The 18,882-nt window shown below is 45.0% G+C and overlaps 1 protein-coding gene across 1 annotated transcript; it reads left to right on the plus strand.

Annotated features, from left to right (window-relative positions):
* Positions 1-287: 287 nt before the first annotated feature.
* Positions 288-17,700, plus strand: LOC124000120 (116 kDa U5 small nuclear ribonucleoprotein component-like). The gene is made up of 26 exons (XM_046306272.1): positions 288-445; positions 939-1,051; positions 1,179-1,341; positions 1,453-1,531; positions 1,650-1,725; positions 1,839-1,904; positions 2,416-2,451; positions 2,589-2,679; positions 2,906-2,988; positions 3,211-3,377; positions 3,606-3,730; positions 7,264-7,327; positions 7,409-7,499; positions 10,523-10,658; positions 11,025-11,152; positions 11,536-11,729; positions 12,367-12,721; positions 12,879-12,961; positions 13,419-13,505; positions 13,957-14,083; positions 14,611-14,698; positions 14,771-14,889; positions 15,228-15,322; positions 15,522-15,675; positions 16,852-16,959; positions 17,084-17,700. Exons 2-26 carry the CDS (start codon positions 950-952, stop codon positions 17,177-17,179), a joined length of 2,913 nt encoding a protein of 970 aa, XP_046162228.1. The 5' UTR covers positions 288-445; positions 939-949; the 3' UTR covers positions 17,180-17,700.
* Positions 17,701-18,882: the final 1,182 nt, after the last annotated feature.

Consider the following 18,882-nt stretch of genomic DNA (forward strand, 5'->3'; position numbering starts at 1 on the left):
AATCCATCTAACACAAACATTGACTTTCAGTACCAAATATCTATCCTGAGTTATCTCGCTTGTCCTTCATGTCAAATATGCGCCTGTACAAAAAAAAATATAGCCCAGGCAAGATACTTCGCGCGCATTAACATTTTCTTCCAAATATATTAGCAAATACAATATCTGTGGACTGTACATGTTATATACATTTCATAAAACAAATAACCATAGATATATTATTTGAATATCATTATTTTTAATGCATTGTACTTTAATAAAATATACAATCAGGCAATATGAAGATAGTCTACATTTGTGCATCACCTACGCTCGACGTCCGTCTGCATTGAGGGGTCCTACATGTGCATGGTTTGGAAACAGAAGAGAAAACATTGTGAATAGTTAAAATAATTAGGAAAATAGTGATACAAATTTGAAACTACCGCTCTTTTTGCACACCAAGGTAACGTTATGTGTTTTGTGCTGATATATTCTCCAGAACAAGCTTGCTACTTTATTGTAGAAAATCGAAACATCATCAACGGCAACACAGCCTGTCCGTTGGTTAGGGATGCCATTCATTCCCTATATAACTGCTATCTGCTAACTAGCTAGCTAAGAGATTACTGTAGCTACTAAATATCTGTATTACAAAGTTGCACATTTCAGGCCTTTTTAAAGTGAACCATTGTCTTTGAGGTGTGAGTTTGATGGGTTTCTTTTCATGATTTTCTAAACTTACTCGCCAATGCATGTAGTATCGTGCGTGTGTGTTTGTGTGTGCATCTGAAACGTTATACATGAACATCTGAACCAGTAACACAGCTAACTAATTGCAGAGTTAAAGTAGACAACATTCATTGGTTTGTAGAAGGTACACTTTGCAGAAGGCTAAATCATGTGCGTGGGTGTGATGCAGTTTTAATGCTAATCCATTATGTTTTCCTCTTACTCAGTCCCTTTCACAATGGAGACGGATCTGTATGACGAGTTTGGGAACTACATTGGTCCAGAACTAGACTCTGACGAGGATGATGATCTGGAGACAGACGACAGAGATGCGGATGAGGTTTGTTTACTGAAATCAACAGAGAGCATAGACGTTAATGCACATTACAACGCATTCTAACAAAAATGAAGTAGGGTTGTTTATAATGTCAGGTCATTTCATGACATGCTTGTGTCCCTTTCTGCAGGCTGATGAGGATGAGGATGATGAGCCGGCTGATGCTGATGAAGATGTCCCAGGAATGGAGGTAGTTCTGCACGAGGATAAGAAATACTATCCTACAGCAGAGGAAGTGTACGGGCCGGAGGTGGAAACTTTAGTCCAGGAAGAGGACGCACAGCCCCTCACAGGTCAGACACCACACACACAAACACAGTTTCACTTATACACAAGCACATGTATGCATTAATTCAGATATGATAGTATTAAACTTATTCCCATTTTCTCTCCATCCCCATCAGAACCCATCATCAAGCCTGTAAGGAACAAGCAGTTCACTCTGATGGAACAGGAGCTACCTTCCACTGTTTATGACATGGAGTAAGTCATTGACCGTTCACCAGTTTGACTGTTGTAAACTAGACCTGCGTCTGTCTGTCTGTCTCTGTCTATACTCACCAAAGGTCCATGTTTAACCCCTACCTCTCCTCTTCTGCAGGTTCCTGGCTGACCTAATGGACAGTCCCGAGCTGATCCGTAACGTCACCCTGTGTGGCCACCTGCACCACGGCAAGGTTAAAAACTCAGCAATTGACCTGCTTTAGAGCCAGACCTGGCTACATCATGGATGTTAGTAACTAGACTGTTGGCATTATTGTGATTTAATGGATTTGTTTATTGTCTGTAGACGTGTTTCGTGGACTGCCTGATTGAACAGACACACCCAGAGATCAGGAAGAGAGATGACATGGATGTGAGTTTACACCTCAGCTTGACTAAACTGCCCCAAACTTGCTGCTCACCTTTCATCCTAATTTGGAGAAATCCTATAATCAGAGAGGCTGCAGCCTACATACAGAGACTTGAAATCATTGGCCACTTTAATAAATGGAACACTAGTCACTTTAAATAATGTCACTTGAATAATGTTTACATATCTTGCATTACTCATCTCATATGTATATACTGTATTCTATACTATCTACTGAATCTGTCTGTCGCTCTGACATTGCCCATCCATATATTTATATATTCTTAATTCCATTCATTTACTTAGATTTGTGTGTATTAGGTATTTGTTGTGACATTTTTAGATATTGCTTCACTGTCAGAACTAGAAGCACAAGCATTACGCTACCCCCGCAATAACATCTGCTAAACATGTGTGTGTGTGTGTGACAAATAACATTTGATTTGAATCTGAAATGCTCTGTGTATACTGTAAATCAGCCATTAATTCACTGCATTTTTCCTTGGTATTTCAGCTCCGTTACACAGATATCCTGTTCACTGAACAGGAGGTATGTTTTTATTGTATTCAGAGCTATGACAAGTTCTTGCAGAATTGTTTATTACCCATATAAGTGCGTTGTGCTGACTCCTATTTGGTGCCTCCACAGCTGACTCACAATGGTTCTTCCATTTGGTGCCTCCACAGCGAGGGGTTGGTATCAAGAGCACCCCTGTCACAATGGTTCTTCCAGACTCCAGAGGCAAATCCTTCCTCTTCAACATCATGGACACACCAGGTATGCAAATCAACATAAAATCCAATGTTATTGGTCACATACACATATTTAGCAGATGTTATTATGGGTGTAGCGAAATGCTTGTGTTCCTAGGAAACGTAGGGGAGATTAAAAGAGTAATCAAGGGCGGTTGATTGATATAATTTACCGCCTCACTGTGTGTGATGTTGGGTTGGCTGCTTTAGAAAGGCAGAGCGGGACCTCATACCCTTTGTCGTCCCTGCAGGCCACGTCAACTTTTCGGATGAGGTGACATCAGGCATCCGACTCTCCGACGGCATCGTGCTTTTCATCGACGCAGCAGAAGGGGTGGGTGCTCTTACTTTTTATTTTATTTCTTTTTTGGCTCAAATCCCCACTCACATCAGAGAGATTCACTATCTTGTCTCACTTCTCTTATCAGATTTTGCTTCAGTGTTTGGCCTAAAGACGCAGGCTTTTGTGTTTCCACCTCTGAGGCCTGGCCCCAGAAAGTAAACTGTACCATTTCTCCCGTAACCCAGGCCTCTCTGCCCCTCTGTGTGTCTTTAGGTGATGTTAAACACAGAGCGTCTGATCAAGCACGCAGTCCAGGAGCGTCTGGCCATCACCATCTGCATCAATAAGGTGGACCGCCTCATCGTGGAGCTCAAGCTGCCCCCTACAGACGCCTACTACAAACTACGCCACATAGTGGACGAGGTCAACGCCATGCTCAGGTACTGACGTGGGGAGGGCCTGGGAACCATGGCTATGGGGCTGACATGGGTGTGGAGGAAAGGAAATATCTACTTTTTTCAGATGAGATTACTATGAGTAGCAAACAGAACATTCCATTGCAGAGTGAAACCATGAATGTGAAAACTACTAGCATTGAGATTAGCCTGTTGTATTATAGTGTCTGGTGTGTGTCATTGACTGTGGCTCCGCTCTCCCCTTTCCCTCAGCACCTACTCTACAGACGAGAACCTGGTGGTGTCTCCTCTCCTGGGGAACGTGTGTTTCGCCAGCTCTCAGTACTGTGTTTGCTTCACCCTGGGCTCCTTCGCCAAGATCTACTCCGACACCTACGGTGAGACGACCCTCATTGTAAATGAGAATTTGTTTTTAACCGACTTTCCTAGATAAATCAAGGTTACACACACACCACACCACACTGACCAAACATGAGAGAGGCCTGTAATTTTCATCATAGGTACACTTCAACTATGACAGACAAAATGAGGAAGAATTATGGTGGAAAATAAGTATTTGGTCAATAACAAAAGTTTATCTCAATACTTTGTCATTGCCAACAAAGGGTATATAACAGAGGTCAAACTTTTTCTGTAAGTCTTCACAAGGTTTTCACACACTGTTGCTGGTATTTTGGCCCATTCCTCCATGCAGATCTCCTCTAGAGCAATGATGTTTTGGGGCTGTTGCTGGGCAACACGGACTTTCAACTCCATCCAAAGATTTTCTATGGGGTTGTGATCTGGAGACTGGCTAGGCCACTCCAAGACCTTGAAATGCTTCTTACGAAGCCACTCCTTCGTTGACCGTGCGGTGTGTTTGGGATCATTGGTTTCATCTGACCATATGACATTCTCCCAATCTTCTTCTGGATCATCCAAATGCTCTCTAGCAAACTTCAGACGGGCCTGGACATCTACTGGCTTAAGCAGGGGGACACGTCTGGCACTGCAGCATTTGAGTCCCTGGCGGCGTAGTGTGTTACTGATGGTAGGCTTTGTTACTTTGGCCCCAGCTCTCTGCAGATCATTCACTAGGTCCCCCCGTATGGTTCTGGGATTTTTGCTCACCATTCTTGTGATCATTTTGACCCCACAGGGTGAGATCAAGGGTGAGATCTTGCGTAGAGCCCCAGATCGAGGGAGATAATCAGTGGTCTTGTATGTCTTCCATTTCCTAATAATTGCTCCCACAGTTGATTACTTCAAACCAAGCTGCTTACCTATTGCAGATTCAGTCTTCCCAGCCTGGTGCAGGTCTACAATTTTGTTTCTGGTGTCCTTTGACAGCTCTTTGATCTTGGCCATAGTGGAGTTTGGAGTGTGACTGTTTGAGGTTGTGGACAGGTGTCTTTTATACTGATAACAAGTTCAAACAGATGCCATTAATACAGGTAACGAGTGGAGGACAGAGGAGCTTCTTAAAGAAGAAGTTGCAGGTCTGTGAGAGCCAGAAATCTTGCTTGTTTGTAGGTGAACAAATACTTATTTTCCACCATAATTTGCAAATAAATTCATTAAAAATCCTACAATGGGATTTTCTGGATTTTTTCTAATTTTGTCTGTCATAGTTGAAGTGTACCTATGATGAAAATTACAGGCCTCTCATCTTTTTAAGTGGGAGAACTTGCACAATTGGTGGCTGACTAAATACTTTTTTGCCCCGCTGTATGTGAAGCTAGCCACATTAAGAATTAGCCACAATAGTGGACTTTGAATTTAGCCTTCAAAATAAAAGTATGGCATAATTGTACTATTTGTATTCATTTGTGTCACTGTCAATGACATACTTTTATTTTGAAGGCAAACCGCAAATTCCACTATTGTGCCTAATCCTTATTGTGGCTAGCTTCACAACACAACCCGGTCTGGTCGAGCATCACTAGCCAGATGAAGCTAGCTGGCTACTTATAACGTTAGCTCTGGGCAACAGTGTTAAGAAGCTGGCTAGCTAACTGAAGTTCAATTTCAGTAGGTGAACAACAAGTAGCAACCTAGCTAATACTTCCTCACAAGGATTCCTAAATCATTGCTAAGAATAATGAAAATGACTGCAGTTTCTGCTGGTCATTGTTTTCAGGCTGGTTGTATTGGTGCTAGCTAGGCACCAAGCTAAAGCTAGCTACCTCAGAAATTGCGGTCAAACAAATTATGCTCTATTACCAACGCTCTATTGTAAACACATCGTGTGTGGCTGGTGTTTGCTTGTTTGCAAACTTTTTTATACAGCTTTGACAGTGCTTACTTTATCTGTTTTGACCCAAATGTCATTCCATAGTATGTATGTCATGAAGCTAATAGCAGTACTACTGGGTAACTCTGGTAGGGAAACAGCGCACTTGGAAATAGCGCACTTGGTAGTGTGCACCGGTGCTCAACCAGTCAGCTCAAGCCAGCTTCACCTACGACAGAGAACGGTTGATTGTCAAGGGCAATGAATTCCATTATGGGCAGACATTGTGGGCTAGGTTAGGAATTCTGTGTAGCGCAAAATTTTACGTGGCGTCATTACGTTATGTACCTACGTTATATACAGTTGAAGTCGGACGTTTACATACACTTAGGTTGGAGTCATTAAAACTCGTTTTTCAACCACTCCACAAATTTCTTGTTAACAAACGATAGTTTTGCCAAGTCAGTTGTGTCATGCACAAAGTAGATGTCCTAAGTCATTTTTCTAACAATTGTTTACAGACAGATTATTTCGCTTATAATTCACTGTATCACAATTCAAGTGGGTCAGAAGTTTACATACACTAAGTTGACTATGCCTTTAAACAGCTAGGAAAATTACAGAAAATTACGTCATGGCTTTAGAAGCTTCTGATAGGTTAATTGACATAATCTGAGTCAATTGGAGGTGTACCTGTGCATGTATTTCAAGGCCTACCTTCAAACTAAGTTCCTCATTGCTTGACATCATGGGAAAATCTAAAGAAATCAGCCAAGGCCTCAGAAAAAAAATTGTAGACCTCCACAAGTCTGGTTCATCCTTGGGACAAATACCAAACGCCTGAATGTACCACGTTCATCTTTACAAACAATAGTACGCAAGTATAAACACCATGGGACCACGCAGCCGTCATACCACTCAGAACGTCAGGAAGGAGACGTTCTGTCTTATGCCGTTATCTTTGGAGGTAAAATGGGGAGATTTGCAAGCCAAGAACACCATCCAAAGTTGTGGCAAAATGGCTTAAGGCTAACAAAGTCAAGGTATTGGAGTGGCCATTACAACGCCCTGACCTCAATCCCATAGAATATTTGTCGGCAGAACTGAAAAAGCGAGTGCAAGCAAGGAGGCCTACAAACCTGACTCGGTTACACTAGCTCTGTCAGGAGAAATGGGCCACAATTCACCTAACTTATTGTGGGAAGCTTGTGGAAGGCTACCCAAAACGTTTGACCCAAGTTAAACAATTTAAAGGCAATGCTGCAAAATTCTAATTGAGTGTATGTAAACTTCTGACCCACTGGCAATGTGGTGATAGAAATGAAAGCTGAAATAAATAATAATCTCTACTATTATTCTGACATTTCACATTCTTAAAACAAAGTGTTGATCCTAACTGACCTAAGGCAGGGAATTTTTACCAGGATTAAATGTCAGAAATGGTGAAAAACTTGAGTTTAAAATGTATTTGGCTAAGGTGTATGTAAACTTCCGACTTCAACTGTAGGTATGTATGGCAGCTTTGACACTGGTTTTTAACATGGGCATTAACTAGACATCAGGCCGATACCGATGTTGGCATTTTTAGCTAATATTGTCCGAATCTGATATGTTCACCGCAATATCGTGCATCCCTAGTTTTAACCCTACGAATAACTGTTAAAAATGAACTGTTAACCCTTCTCTCTGGTGTTGCAGGTGACATCAACTACACAGAGTTTGCCAAGAGGCTGTGGGGAGACATTTATTTCAACCCCAAAACGTAAGTGGTTTTCATTTAGTGTCATTTAGACTTTTTGTCTGTAATGTACGACGATAACCCTGTTTTGTCTTCTCTCCTCAGGCGCAGGTTCACTAAGAAAGCCCCCACCAGTAACTCCCAGCGTAGCTTTGTGGAGTTTGTGTTGGAACCTCTGTACAAGATCCTATCTCAGGTAAGACCCATCTAATGCAATCATCTCCTAGGAAACAAATCATATACGCTACATGCTACGGTTGCAAAGGGTCGGACACTTTCTGGGAAATTTTCGGAAATTTTCCATGGTTTAATTCAGCAAAATATTTACTTATAACAGTGAATCTTTTTTTTTGTGGGATACACGTCAGGCAATTGTAGGTCTTGTAGCATATTTTTATTAAACTATCCCCAATTCACTGGAATTGCAACCCTCTGCCTGCACGGTGCAGTCTTCCGTCACATGTGCATTGCACTCTTCCATCACATGTACAGCTGATTCTAAAGATCTTGCACACTAATGAGATGCTATTGAGCCCACACTACTACAGTGTGTGAGCCAAGGACTACACGCTTTCTGGTAAGTTTTGATTACAATACTGGGTGGGGTGAATATATCTTATATCACATACATTATTTTTTGTTAACAAGTAAATGGTAGCCAACAGCAAAGTGTGTTTAAATCATTTCTAACTTGATAACAATTTCTGCTAGTTAGTTTATGCTACCGTGTGGGTGCTAACTGAGTGTTAATTCACCTTACATGTTTCCATACATGTTTCATTTTAAAACATGTATCTTTCAAAGGAGTTGTTTAATCTAACTGCTTAACTATTTATCTGTACATGGAATTGTGTGTGTGTGTGTGTATATATATATATATATATATATATATATATATATATATATATATATATATATATATATATATATATAATATATAATGTTTTACTCCTATTTTCTAATCTTTACAGGAAAATGCCACAGGCATTATCTAATGTGTGGAGACATTTCCCTGCAGCTAATGTAGAAAGAAAAGCTGTGCACATTTGCAAACTGTGCCAAATCATATGTGAAGAATGTAACAAAGATGTAGAATCATCTGGCCAAGTGCATAAAGTTCCCTCAGGAGCTCACAAGTAACCTCTGACAAAAGTCCCTCTACTTCTATTTGATGTGAACATGATGAATCAAGACACCTTATCGATAGCAACAGGTCATGGTCCTCCTGGAATCCAAAGTTTTTTTTTGACTCAATGGAGGAACGTAGTCAGAGAAATGCTGATGAATGTCTTGCTCGAGCTGTGTATGCAACTGGTTCACCTCTGATGCTCACAGGCAATGTGTATTGGAAGAGATTTCTGAATGTTCTTTGCTCAGCATACACCCCTCCAACCAGACATGTTTTATCTACTCATTTGCTGGATGCAGAGTTCAACAGAGTTGGTCTAAAGTGGAGGAGTCCTACCCTCACATCACACCCATTGGCTGTGCTGCTCATGCATTGAATCTGCTCAAGGACATCATGGCACTGAAAAACACTCTACAAGAGAGCCAAGGAAATGGTTAGGTATGTGAAAGGTCATCAAGTTATAGCAGCAATCTACCTCACCAAGCAAAGTGATAAGAATAAGAGCACTACATTGAAGCTGCCCAGCAACACCCGTTGGGGTGGTGTTGTCATGTTTGACAGTCTCCTGGAGGGCAAGAAGTCTCCAAGAAATGGCTATATCACAGTTGGCTGATATGGACACCCCCATCAAGAGGATCCTCCTGGATGATGTATTTTGGGAGAGCAGCCTGAAACTCCTGAAACCTATAGCAGTAGCCATTGCATAGATTGAGGGAGATTGACTGGTGTTCAGACTCTGCTTGCAGATGTAAGATGATTAATACGTACTGCCCTGCCCACTTCACTGTTGCTCCAAGCAGAGGAAACTGCAGTTCTGAAATACATCAAAAAGCATGAAGAGTTCTGCCTGAAGCCCATACATGCCGCAGCGTACATGTTGGACCCCAAGTATGCTGGCAAGAGCATCCAGTCTGGTGCAGAGATCAACAAGACCTATGGTGTCATCAGTACCATGTCTCACCACATTGGCCTGGATGAGGGCAAGGTTCTTGGCAGTCTGGCGAAGTACACTTCCAAGCAAGGGCTTTGGGATGGAGATGCAATATGGCAGGCGTGCCAACATGGCTCATCAGCCACCTGGTGGAAGGGAATTTGTGGGTCTGAGGTTCTTTCCCCTGTTGCCTCATCATCCCACCAACATCAACCGCCTCAGAGCACAACTCGTCCTTGTTTGGGATCATTTTACAGATGTTGACAACGTTTTTGGGAGATGCGATGGATCATTCAATATTCCCTTTTGTTGTTCAGTGAAATCATCCCATGTGAACAGTCAACTCATTAATTAAAGTTCAATTCATAACTAAATTGTTTGTTTTATTTCTATTGGAAGGATTTAATCATTTGAAATGATGTCTACTTATGATAAGGTAGGTGGTCCTGTAGCTCAGTTGGTAGAGCATGGCGCTTGTAACGCCAGGGTAGTGGGTTCGATCCCCGGGACCACCCATACGTAGAATTTATGCACACATGACTGTAAGTCGCTTTGGATAAAAGCGTCTGCTAAATGGCATATATTTATATATATTTTTATGATAAGGTAAAATGTTTATGTATCTGTCTCCATATGATATGGTAAATATATCCAATACAAAACAATCTACATTTAAATGGTATTAATATTAATTTGCATATATTTCCATTAATTCCCACAAAGTTTTCACCTCCTGAATTTTCCCCACAATGTGCAACTACATGCACAGATGATTTCTTTAGTGTAGACATGTCTGTTCCCTCAAACACTATCCCTGTGAGTAATAAAAAGAAAAGGGGATTGCGTCTCCCATAAAAGGCCGCAACAGTTTTTTCAGTTCACGGTGCTCTTAAAAGCGGACTCATTGCGACCTCGATCGGTCTTTGTCACAGAAAGCGCCCTTTGAGAAAGGCCGGGCGAAACGCTTCCGCTTATGAACTCAATAGGACCGCCATGAATTGAAAAGTGTTGTTGTGGCCATTCATGGGAGATTCCGTCACATTTTCTTGTTTGGACTCCATGACTTGACCCAGATGACCACCCCATTCCATAGAAGTCTTTAAGTAGCGCTAGCATGTCTGAAAAGTAAACTTCCCCCTTCCCTCTCTTTCCCTCCCAGGTGGTGGGTGACTGTGACACGTCTCTGCCTCGGGTGCTGGATGAGTTGGGGATCCACCTGGTCAAAGAGGAGCTGAAGCTCAACATCAGACCTCTACTAAGGCTGGTCTGTAAGCGCTTCTTCGGAGAGTTCACTGGTACGTACGCCATCCGCCACCCCCGTTTCCTCTCCGACCTCTACTGCCTCATCTACTGCCAATAACTGTATCGTGTTTAATCTTATTCACAGAGGTCGTTTACAGTTGAGCCATGTTTATCTCAAATCAAATCTCCTGTCTTTAGCAAGGCCTAATTCTATTGTATGCATTCTCATTATAGGCTCTTAGTTTGCGTACACAATGACTCACTGTACTCACTGTACGTGGTTATCGCTCACCCTCTGTGTGCCAGTGTATCCACCTACACTCTTGGATAATCAGTGGTATAATTGCACTCAATGTTATGTTTCTGGTGAGTGTGACAAGCATATTATTGTGATGCCGAGCATGACCTCCCTCCTGCAGGCTTTGTGGACATGTGCGTGCAGCACATCCCCTCACCACAGGGGGGTGCCAAGAACAAGATAGAGCACAGCTACACTGGAGGACTGGACTCAGACCTGGGGGAGGCCATGGCAGAATGCGACCCTGATGTGAGTGTGACGGAGTGGGGGGAAACAGGCCCTGGGGCTGGGGGTGAGAAGAGGCAAGAGAGAGACGGATGGTAGTTGGTTTATAGTAGGGGGAATCTGTTTTCAGTGTTAATCAATAGCCTCATTGCAATTGGAATCGCAATTAAGCAAGCGGGTGATTTGGAATTGACTGGGAGTGAAGTGAGTTGTTAAAAACAAATCGATCACAAACATTCCAAATGCCCTTCAGAGATCCTCTAGCCAATAATGAAGGGAGAGGCTTGAGATGTAACAAATAGTTGCTTTTGAATTCTGTTAGAAAAGGTTAATAACTAAGTTTATTTATTTCCTCTCTCCCTGTATCCCTTCTCTATTGCCCGTTCTGTTTCCCCTCCTCCCACCAGGGTCCTCTGATGTGCCACACCACTAAGATGTACAGTACTGAGGACGGGGTGCAGTTCCACGCGTTCGGCCGGGTGCTGAGCGGTACCATCCAAGCGGGCCAGCCAGTCAAGGTGCTGGGCGAGAACTACACTCTGGAGGACGAGGAGGACTCGCAAGTCTGCACGGTGGGACGCCTCTGGATCAACGTCGCCAGGTAAGGACAGGCATTGTTAATATGCCACCTCGCGGACCTGCGTCCCAAATGGCACACTCTTCCGTACATGGTGCTCAAATGAGCTTTATGGGCCCTGGTCAAAAGTCATGCGCTATATAGGGAATAGGGGACCATTTTGGGCGAAGAATAAGTGTGTTCATTATAACAAGTTGACGGTTATGTATTCAGTAGTCTAACCCCTCTGTGTTTCCTCCCTAGTCTCTGGTCCTCAATATAATAATGATCATCATGATTTGGTGGGTGCTTCTGTAACCGACGTGAAATGGCTAGCTAGTTAGCGTACTAGCGTTTCAATCTGTGACGTCACTCGCTCTGAGACCTTGAAGCAGTTGTTCGCCTTGCTCTGCAAGGGCCGCGGCTTTTGTAGAGCGATGGGTAACTATGCTTCGTGGGTGTCAGTTGTTGTGTGCAGAGGGTCCCTGGTTCGAGCCCAGGTAGGGGCGAGGTGAGGGACGGAAGCTATACTGTTACACTTATATTTGTCCTATCTCACATGTACATGTGTGTATTATATACAATGTTTTTTTGCATATCCTAACCCCCTAAGTGTTCAGTATGAGAAGTTGTCTTGTCATTTACCCCAGCAGTTCACACCCCTTCATGTTCTAAACCACAGGTACCAGATAGAGGTGAACCGTGTGCCTGCTGGCAACTGGGTTCTCATTGAGGGCTGTGACCAGCCCATCGTCAAGACAGCCACTATCACCGAGCCCAGAGGAAACGAGGAAGCCCAGATCTTCCGGCCGCTCAAGTTCAACACGGCGTCTGTCATCAAGATCGCTGTGGAGCCAGTCAACCCGTCAGAGCTGCCCAAGATGTTGGACGGACTTCGGAAGGTCAATAAGAGCTACCCCTCCCTCACCACCAAGGTGGAGGAGTCAGGGGAACATGTTATCCTGGGTACTGGGGAACTCTACCTGGACTGTGTCATGCACGACCTGAGGAAGATGTACTCCGAGATCGACATCAAGGTCAGTTCTCGCTCTCTCTCATGTCCCTTCACCCAATTGGAACAACAAACTAATCTTCCTGTATCGGAATTGTAACATCTTAAACAAAATACCCTTCGTGTCTGGTGTTATTCCTTGATTAGTTTTCCAGTACTGAATGTTTCCCTCTTTCTCACAGGTGGCTGACCCCGTGGTGACCTTCTGTGAGACAGTAGTGGAGACGTCGTCTCTCAAGTGCTTTGCCGAGACGCCGAACAAGAAGTAAGCATCCACCATCTCCCCTGGGTCACCAGTGACCTAGCCTACAGTACACTAAACGACTAGTGTAGACTGTCTGCGTCCCAAATGGCACCCCATAGGGCTCTGGTCGAAAGTAGTGCACTATATAGGGAATAGGGTGTCATATGGGACGCATTCGGTCCCATGTTGAGGTGTGAGGTTTCGTGTGCTGTGTGGATGGGTGGGAGATTGAGAGCTGTGGCTGTTTTGTCTGAATTTTATTTAACCTTTATTTAACTAGGCAAGTCAGTTTAAGAACAAATTCTTATTTACAATGACTGCCTAAGAACAGTGAGTCAACTGCCTTGTTCAGGGGCAGAACGACAGATTTGTACTCGGGGATGCGATCTCGCAACCTTTCGGTTACTGGCCCAATACTCTAACCACTAGGCTACCTGCCGCCCCTGTGTGATTGACGGTTGTGTGTTTTGATTGACAGGAATAAGATCACCATGATTGCCGAGCCTCTGGAGAAGGGCCTGGCTGAGGACATAGAGAACGAGGTGGTGCAGATCACATGGAACAGGTACGGGACATACCTGCACACCACCTATTTCTACAGAGACCTGCTGTATCCTTCTACCTGTCCACATGTCAGTGTCTCAACCCAAACAGACATCTGTCTTTACCGTACCTTGAGGCCTATGTGTGTGTGTGTGTGTGTGTGTGTGTGTGTGTGTGTGTGTGTGTGTGTGTGTGTGTGTGTGTGTGTGTGTGTGTGTGTGTGTGTGTGTGTGTGTGTGTGTGTGTGTGATTGGAAGTGTACAGTATCCGGCCCGCTGTGTGCTGCTCATCTGTGAACCCATCTGGGCCTGGCATTGCCAACGTGAGCCATGGTGCCAAGGCAGTGACACACTTTAACTTGACATCCCATGAAACCAACTCTATCCCCTCTGTTCCTCTTCCTGTCACCCCCACCCCACATCCCCACGGACACCACTCACTAATCCAACCTGTTGTTTAATCCACGGTTCCAGGAAGAAGCTGGGAGAGTTTTTCCAGACCAAGTATGACTGGGATCTGCTGGCTGCCAGGTCTATCTGGGCCTTTGGGCCCGACACCACCGGGCCTAACATCCTGGTAGATGACACCCTGCCTTCTGAGGTGAGACCAGGGCTCTGGGGACGGGCTAGGGGTGGTGTGGAGGGCTGGTGGTCTTTGAGTCAGCCTGGGCTGAGGTGAGTTGGGCAGGCTAGGGCTCTGGGGTCATGCTGGGCTACTTTGGGGTCAGCTTGTCTGTCTCTAGGCCTAACTGTAAACAGACTGTGTGTGAATTGTGAGTGCGTGTTGGAGTGATTTAGGATGACTGCTGTCTAGCAGATGTGTGAAAATGCATCGATGGATGTGTCAGTGAGTTGGCCCTCTGTCGACACCGGTGTGATCATAGGGGCATTGACCCATTGAGTGGCCTGTCATCGGGCACAACAACATCGGTCGTGGGTTAGTGTTATGCCACCTGGAAGACAAGGAAATATTATGATCAATGAGAACAATCAATCTCTCCATATTGATCTTTGATTATGACACTTGGGTGTAATGAAGGCAATTTTGTGTCCACCTGTATTCAGACGTGCGTAGCTTGGCACGAGGCATATGTCTCCAGGTAGTTGACGGTGTGTTGTTGTGTGCAGGTGGACAAGGCTCTGCTGGGCTCGGTTAAGGACAGCATCATCCAGGGCTTCCAGTGGGGCACCAGGGAGGGGCCTCTGTGTGACGAACGTAAGTGTCTTGCCACTCTTTATCACTCACTCACTCACACAGTCACCTAACCGCTGTATGTCCCCTCCCTAGCTATCAGAAACGTGAAGTTTAAGATCCTGGATGCGGTCATAGCGCAGGAGCCTCTACACAGAGGAGGAGGACAGGTCATCCCCACAGCCAGGAGAGTGGTGTACTCTGCCTTCCTCATGGTGAGATCGTCCCTCTCACTCCCTCTCTTGCTTCCTATCCTTTTTCTCCTGAGTTACATGACCTTGATTTAAAGAGCTGGTTTCTTCTGACTTGCTCTTGTTTGTACTGAGGTGTGACGGCCTCCCTCTTTCAAGGGTGTCTCCTTTTTTCCCCTTTTTTTCTTTTGGTTCCTTGCATCCCTCCATCATTGCCTGCCTCTCGGGCTTCTCTCCTCTGACTTTCTCCACTGTTCTTTCCTCCCCTGCCCTCCATCTTCTCTGGCTCTCCCTCCTGCCCTCCTCTCCTCTGGTTCTCCTAATGGCTGTCCCAATTACTGTCCCTCTCCTGTCCCTCGCAGGCCACCCCCAGGTTGATGGAGCCCTATTACTTTGTCGAGGTCCAGGCCCCAGCTGACTGTGTGTCTGCTGTGTACACAGTACTGGCCAGACGGAGGTGAGGTCGGCAAACCACTAAATAATGATGTCTCCTCTGTACCATCCCAATTACCCCACCCATAGCTTCTTGACTGACCTTTTTAAACCTTCATCTGGAATGTTGAACGTGGAAATATTGTGCTGATTGCTCAAATGTGGTGGTTTTGTTATTGTCGTTGTTACAATTCTATCTGCTGTGGTTTTGTGTTGTGCTCCAGAGGTCATGTGACCCAGGACGCCCCCATCCCCGGGTCTCCCCTCTACACCATCAAGGCCTTCATCCCAGCCATTGACTCGTTTGGCTTCGAGACTGACCTAAGAACACACACACAGGGCCAGGCCTTCTCCCTGTCCGTCTTCCACCACTGGCAGGTGGGATCAAACGGCCGGACACAGACACACACACACACACACACACACACACACACACACACACACACACACACACACACACACACGTGTGCCCTCTTTCTTAATGCCCACCAGCTGTGTTAATATACACATGCACACACACTCGGACAGAATGATGCCAGAGTCACGAACCTCGTGCTCATGCCTGCCACTCTGAGTAAATTGGTTTGGATGCTGACTAGAAGGGTGTTGAGTCAGCAGCTATTGTGTACGCTACAGTTGTCTCTGTCTTTCCCCCCCTGTGTCGTGTGTCTCTCTCTTCTCCTCTTTGGCTGTGTCAGGAAAAAAGTATTTGCTCCCGTCGCCCTCATTTACCCCACAGCCTACTTCTAGTCTCTCCTCTTCTGTAAAACTGAAACAGAGGTGATTCCTCTCCGTAGCGTGACCATCACCCCCTCCCAGTGTGTGGAGAACAGTGCGGTGTGATGGCGTTTAGCGGCCCTGCTCCATCTGTTCATTGGGCTGCAGACGCTCCATTGATTCCCCCCCCCCGTTCAATCTTCCCCCGCAGGCCTGGGGTTTTGTTACAGCACAGTCCTAGGATTTGTCCCAAATGGCCACCCTATTCCCTATTTAGGCTAGTGCACTAATATTGACAAGGACCCATAGGGCTAAATAGGGAATATGTTGCCATTTTGGGATTGGAACGCAGCCCCACACGAAGGAGGGAGTGAGAGATTGCAGAGTTGGCAAAACAGCGCCTTGCCTGATTTGGGGCCAAGAGATTCACCCCCACCCCCCCTTCCAACAGGCATGAAAACGGGATTGAGGTGCCGGTGAAGATTATAGGTTTAAGTAATCATTTTGAAACGCCATTCTACTCCGAACTAGATGTGCTAACGTTGCGGCGATGAAGAGTGTGACGGACATCTCCCTGACTCAGTGACATGGAGAACGCCGGCTGACTAGCAGAGAACAGATCACGCGTTTGACTGGTGAAAGGTTTAGTGGTGGTGACTCTATTATAGGAGGCCTCTGCTCAGGTTTCAGCTTCTGTACATCAGTGTGTGGATCATGTGAAGCCAAAGACTAGATTGGAAATTTCTCAAATGGACCATATTGTCCTTCGCACTCATTCCCCTTTTTTTCTTTTCAACCCTCTCATGATCCCTGTTTCTACTCTTCCCCCCCCCCCAGATTGTCCCTGGTGACCCCCTGGACAAGAGCATTGTGATCAGGCCGCTGGAGCCCCAGCCTGCCCCTCACCTGGCAAGAGAGTTCATGATCAAGACCCGCCGGCGCAAGGTACGTATGTATACTACCCCCCCCCCCTTCACCATGTCTGTGAGGGGAGGTGTGCCTTAAGTATGTACTATTGGCCCTGCACATCACGACCATGTGACTGACCGACTCCCTGGTTTCCATGCAGGGTCTGAGTGAGGATGTGAGCATCAGCAAGTTCTTTGACGACCCTATGTTGTTGGAGCTGGCCAAGCAGGACGTGGTGCTCAACTACCCCATGTGAGGTGTCAGGAGACGGGTAGACAACAACCAGAGTGCTACCCTCCACCACCAGCACCACACTGTATGGGGGCTATAAACCCCACTGAGGGAAGCGGAGTCTGACAGTTTTGTTTCCTGCTTTCATATTGGTGATTTATGTGGACTTTGTTAACCAGGTGTGGTCACTTACCCCCATCAATGACTTAAGTTAATCAATGAAGCACTGATATGGAACCCAACAGACCCTGCAATCCGTGCTCTCCTTGTAGGAGGGACTGTTATGATAGGATTGCATCTACAGTTGTAGGGGCTGGCGGGATAGCAACATCTCTGACACCTCTCGTCATCAGCGCAATGAATAATACTGCCGAGGAGTTTCCCCTCATCAATGTCTTCGTTTATTTTTTGACATGTATAAATTCCCAAATGTTTTGTAGATGGAAGATGACTTGAAAGCAGGCTTGATTGTTTTTTTGATTTTTTATTGTGAAATTGGATATCTTGTGTCTGTTTTGAGTAAAAAAAAAAAATATGCTTGTGAAATCAGTTTTGTTTGAATCCATAACCAACTGAGGTAACTTTATTTTCTTCACTTCCAGGTGTTTAGTTTGGTTCACATTGAGGGCCCTTTTCGGAAGTTACTGTATATACGTCATGACCTTGATGTGTTATTGCACTGTATGTATATGGCGGTGATGTACAGCAGAAGTGGGTGTGTGCAGTGCAGAGCGCCATGTTGAAGCACAGGCATCCGTGTGAGTGATTGGCATGTCTGTTTTGGGAGGCTGTGTGGGCTGTGACCGATGGACAGGCCTCTGGATGGGGATAGGCAGCCACGGAAGATGGATGGCGAGACCAGGGTCACATGCACCACAAGTGTGCTGCCCTGTGCTGGAGCACAAAGCCTCAGTCTTTCTGTGATTCCTCACATTCTATCTCCTTGCCTCCTTTATTGGAGGAGAAGGTCCAGGGTCCCTCCCCTAGGACCACCTCCAATGGGTTTTGAGAAGGAGACGAGGAAAGATGAATTGAGAAAGAGCCACCGGGAAAGGTAGCCAGGTGGGAGAAAGGAGGTTAAAGAAATGGACGCACTGGTGGTTTTATTTCTAACTGAGCCTCTCTCTTGGTGCTCTGATGATAAATGTCAAAGTAAGTCAAAGTTTTCCAAAGCTTTTTCCACTGACCCAACTAAAGTCTGAGTGCACAAGGAATTGGCTCCAAGATACAACATTTGGCAAAGACTCGTGACATATTTGTGTAATAGCTTTAAATATAACCCCTAATATATATATATATGAGTGTTAGAAAGCAAGGGCTTGATTCAGTACACTTGACTAATAATGGATTATACCCTTGTCTTGATGACTTGGTGTATGGTTACGTCTGGCTGTCACACCTAGAGAGCTCTGACATCTCAGCTGTATGCCCATCATGATTACTAGAATGGATACGGGGATGCAGGGTGGGGGATGGGACTGGACCTGGAGGGACAAAAAAACAGTCTGGAGCAGCTTCGTGAGGACTCTGTGGGTGTGGTTTTCATTTGCGGAGACATCGGTACATTAAGATATGGAATGTTCCAGCAGGTTATTAGAAGTCCAATGCAGCTATTTTTTAAATCTAGATATCATATCATTAAAATCATTAAAATGGTACAAATAAGCAAATAGCTTCTTACCGAAGAGTAATTTCTCAAACAGTTTTGTTAGGACTGTCTGGGAGGGG

Source organism: Oncorhynchus gorbuscha, linkage group LG16 (assembly GCF_021184085.1).
Source record: "Oncorhynchus gorbuscha isolate QuinsamMale2020 ecotype Even-year linkage group LG16, OgorEven_v1.0, whole genome shotgun sequence".
Classification (NCBI taxonomy): domain Eukaryota; kingdom Metazoa; phylum Chordata; class Actinopteri; order Salmoniformes; family Salmonidae; genus Oncorhynchus; species Oncorhynchus gorbuscha.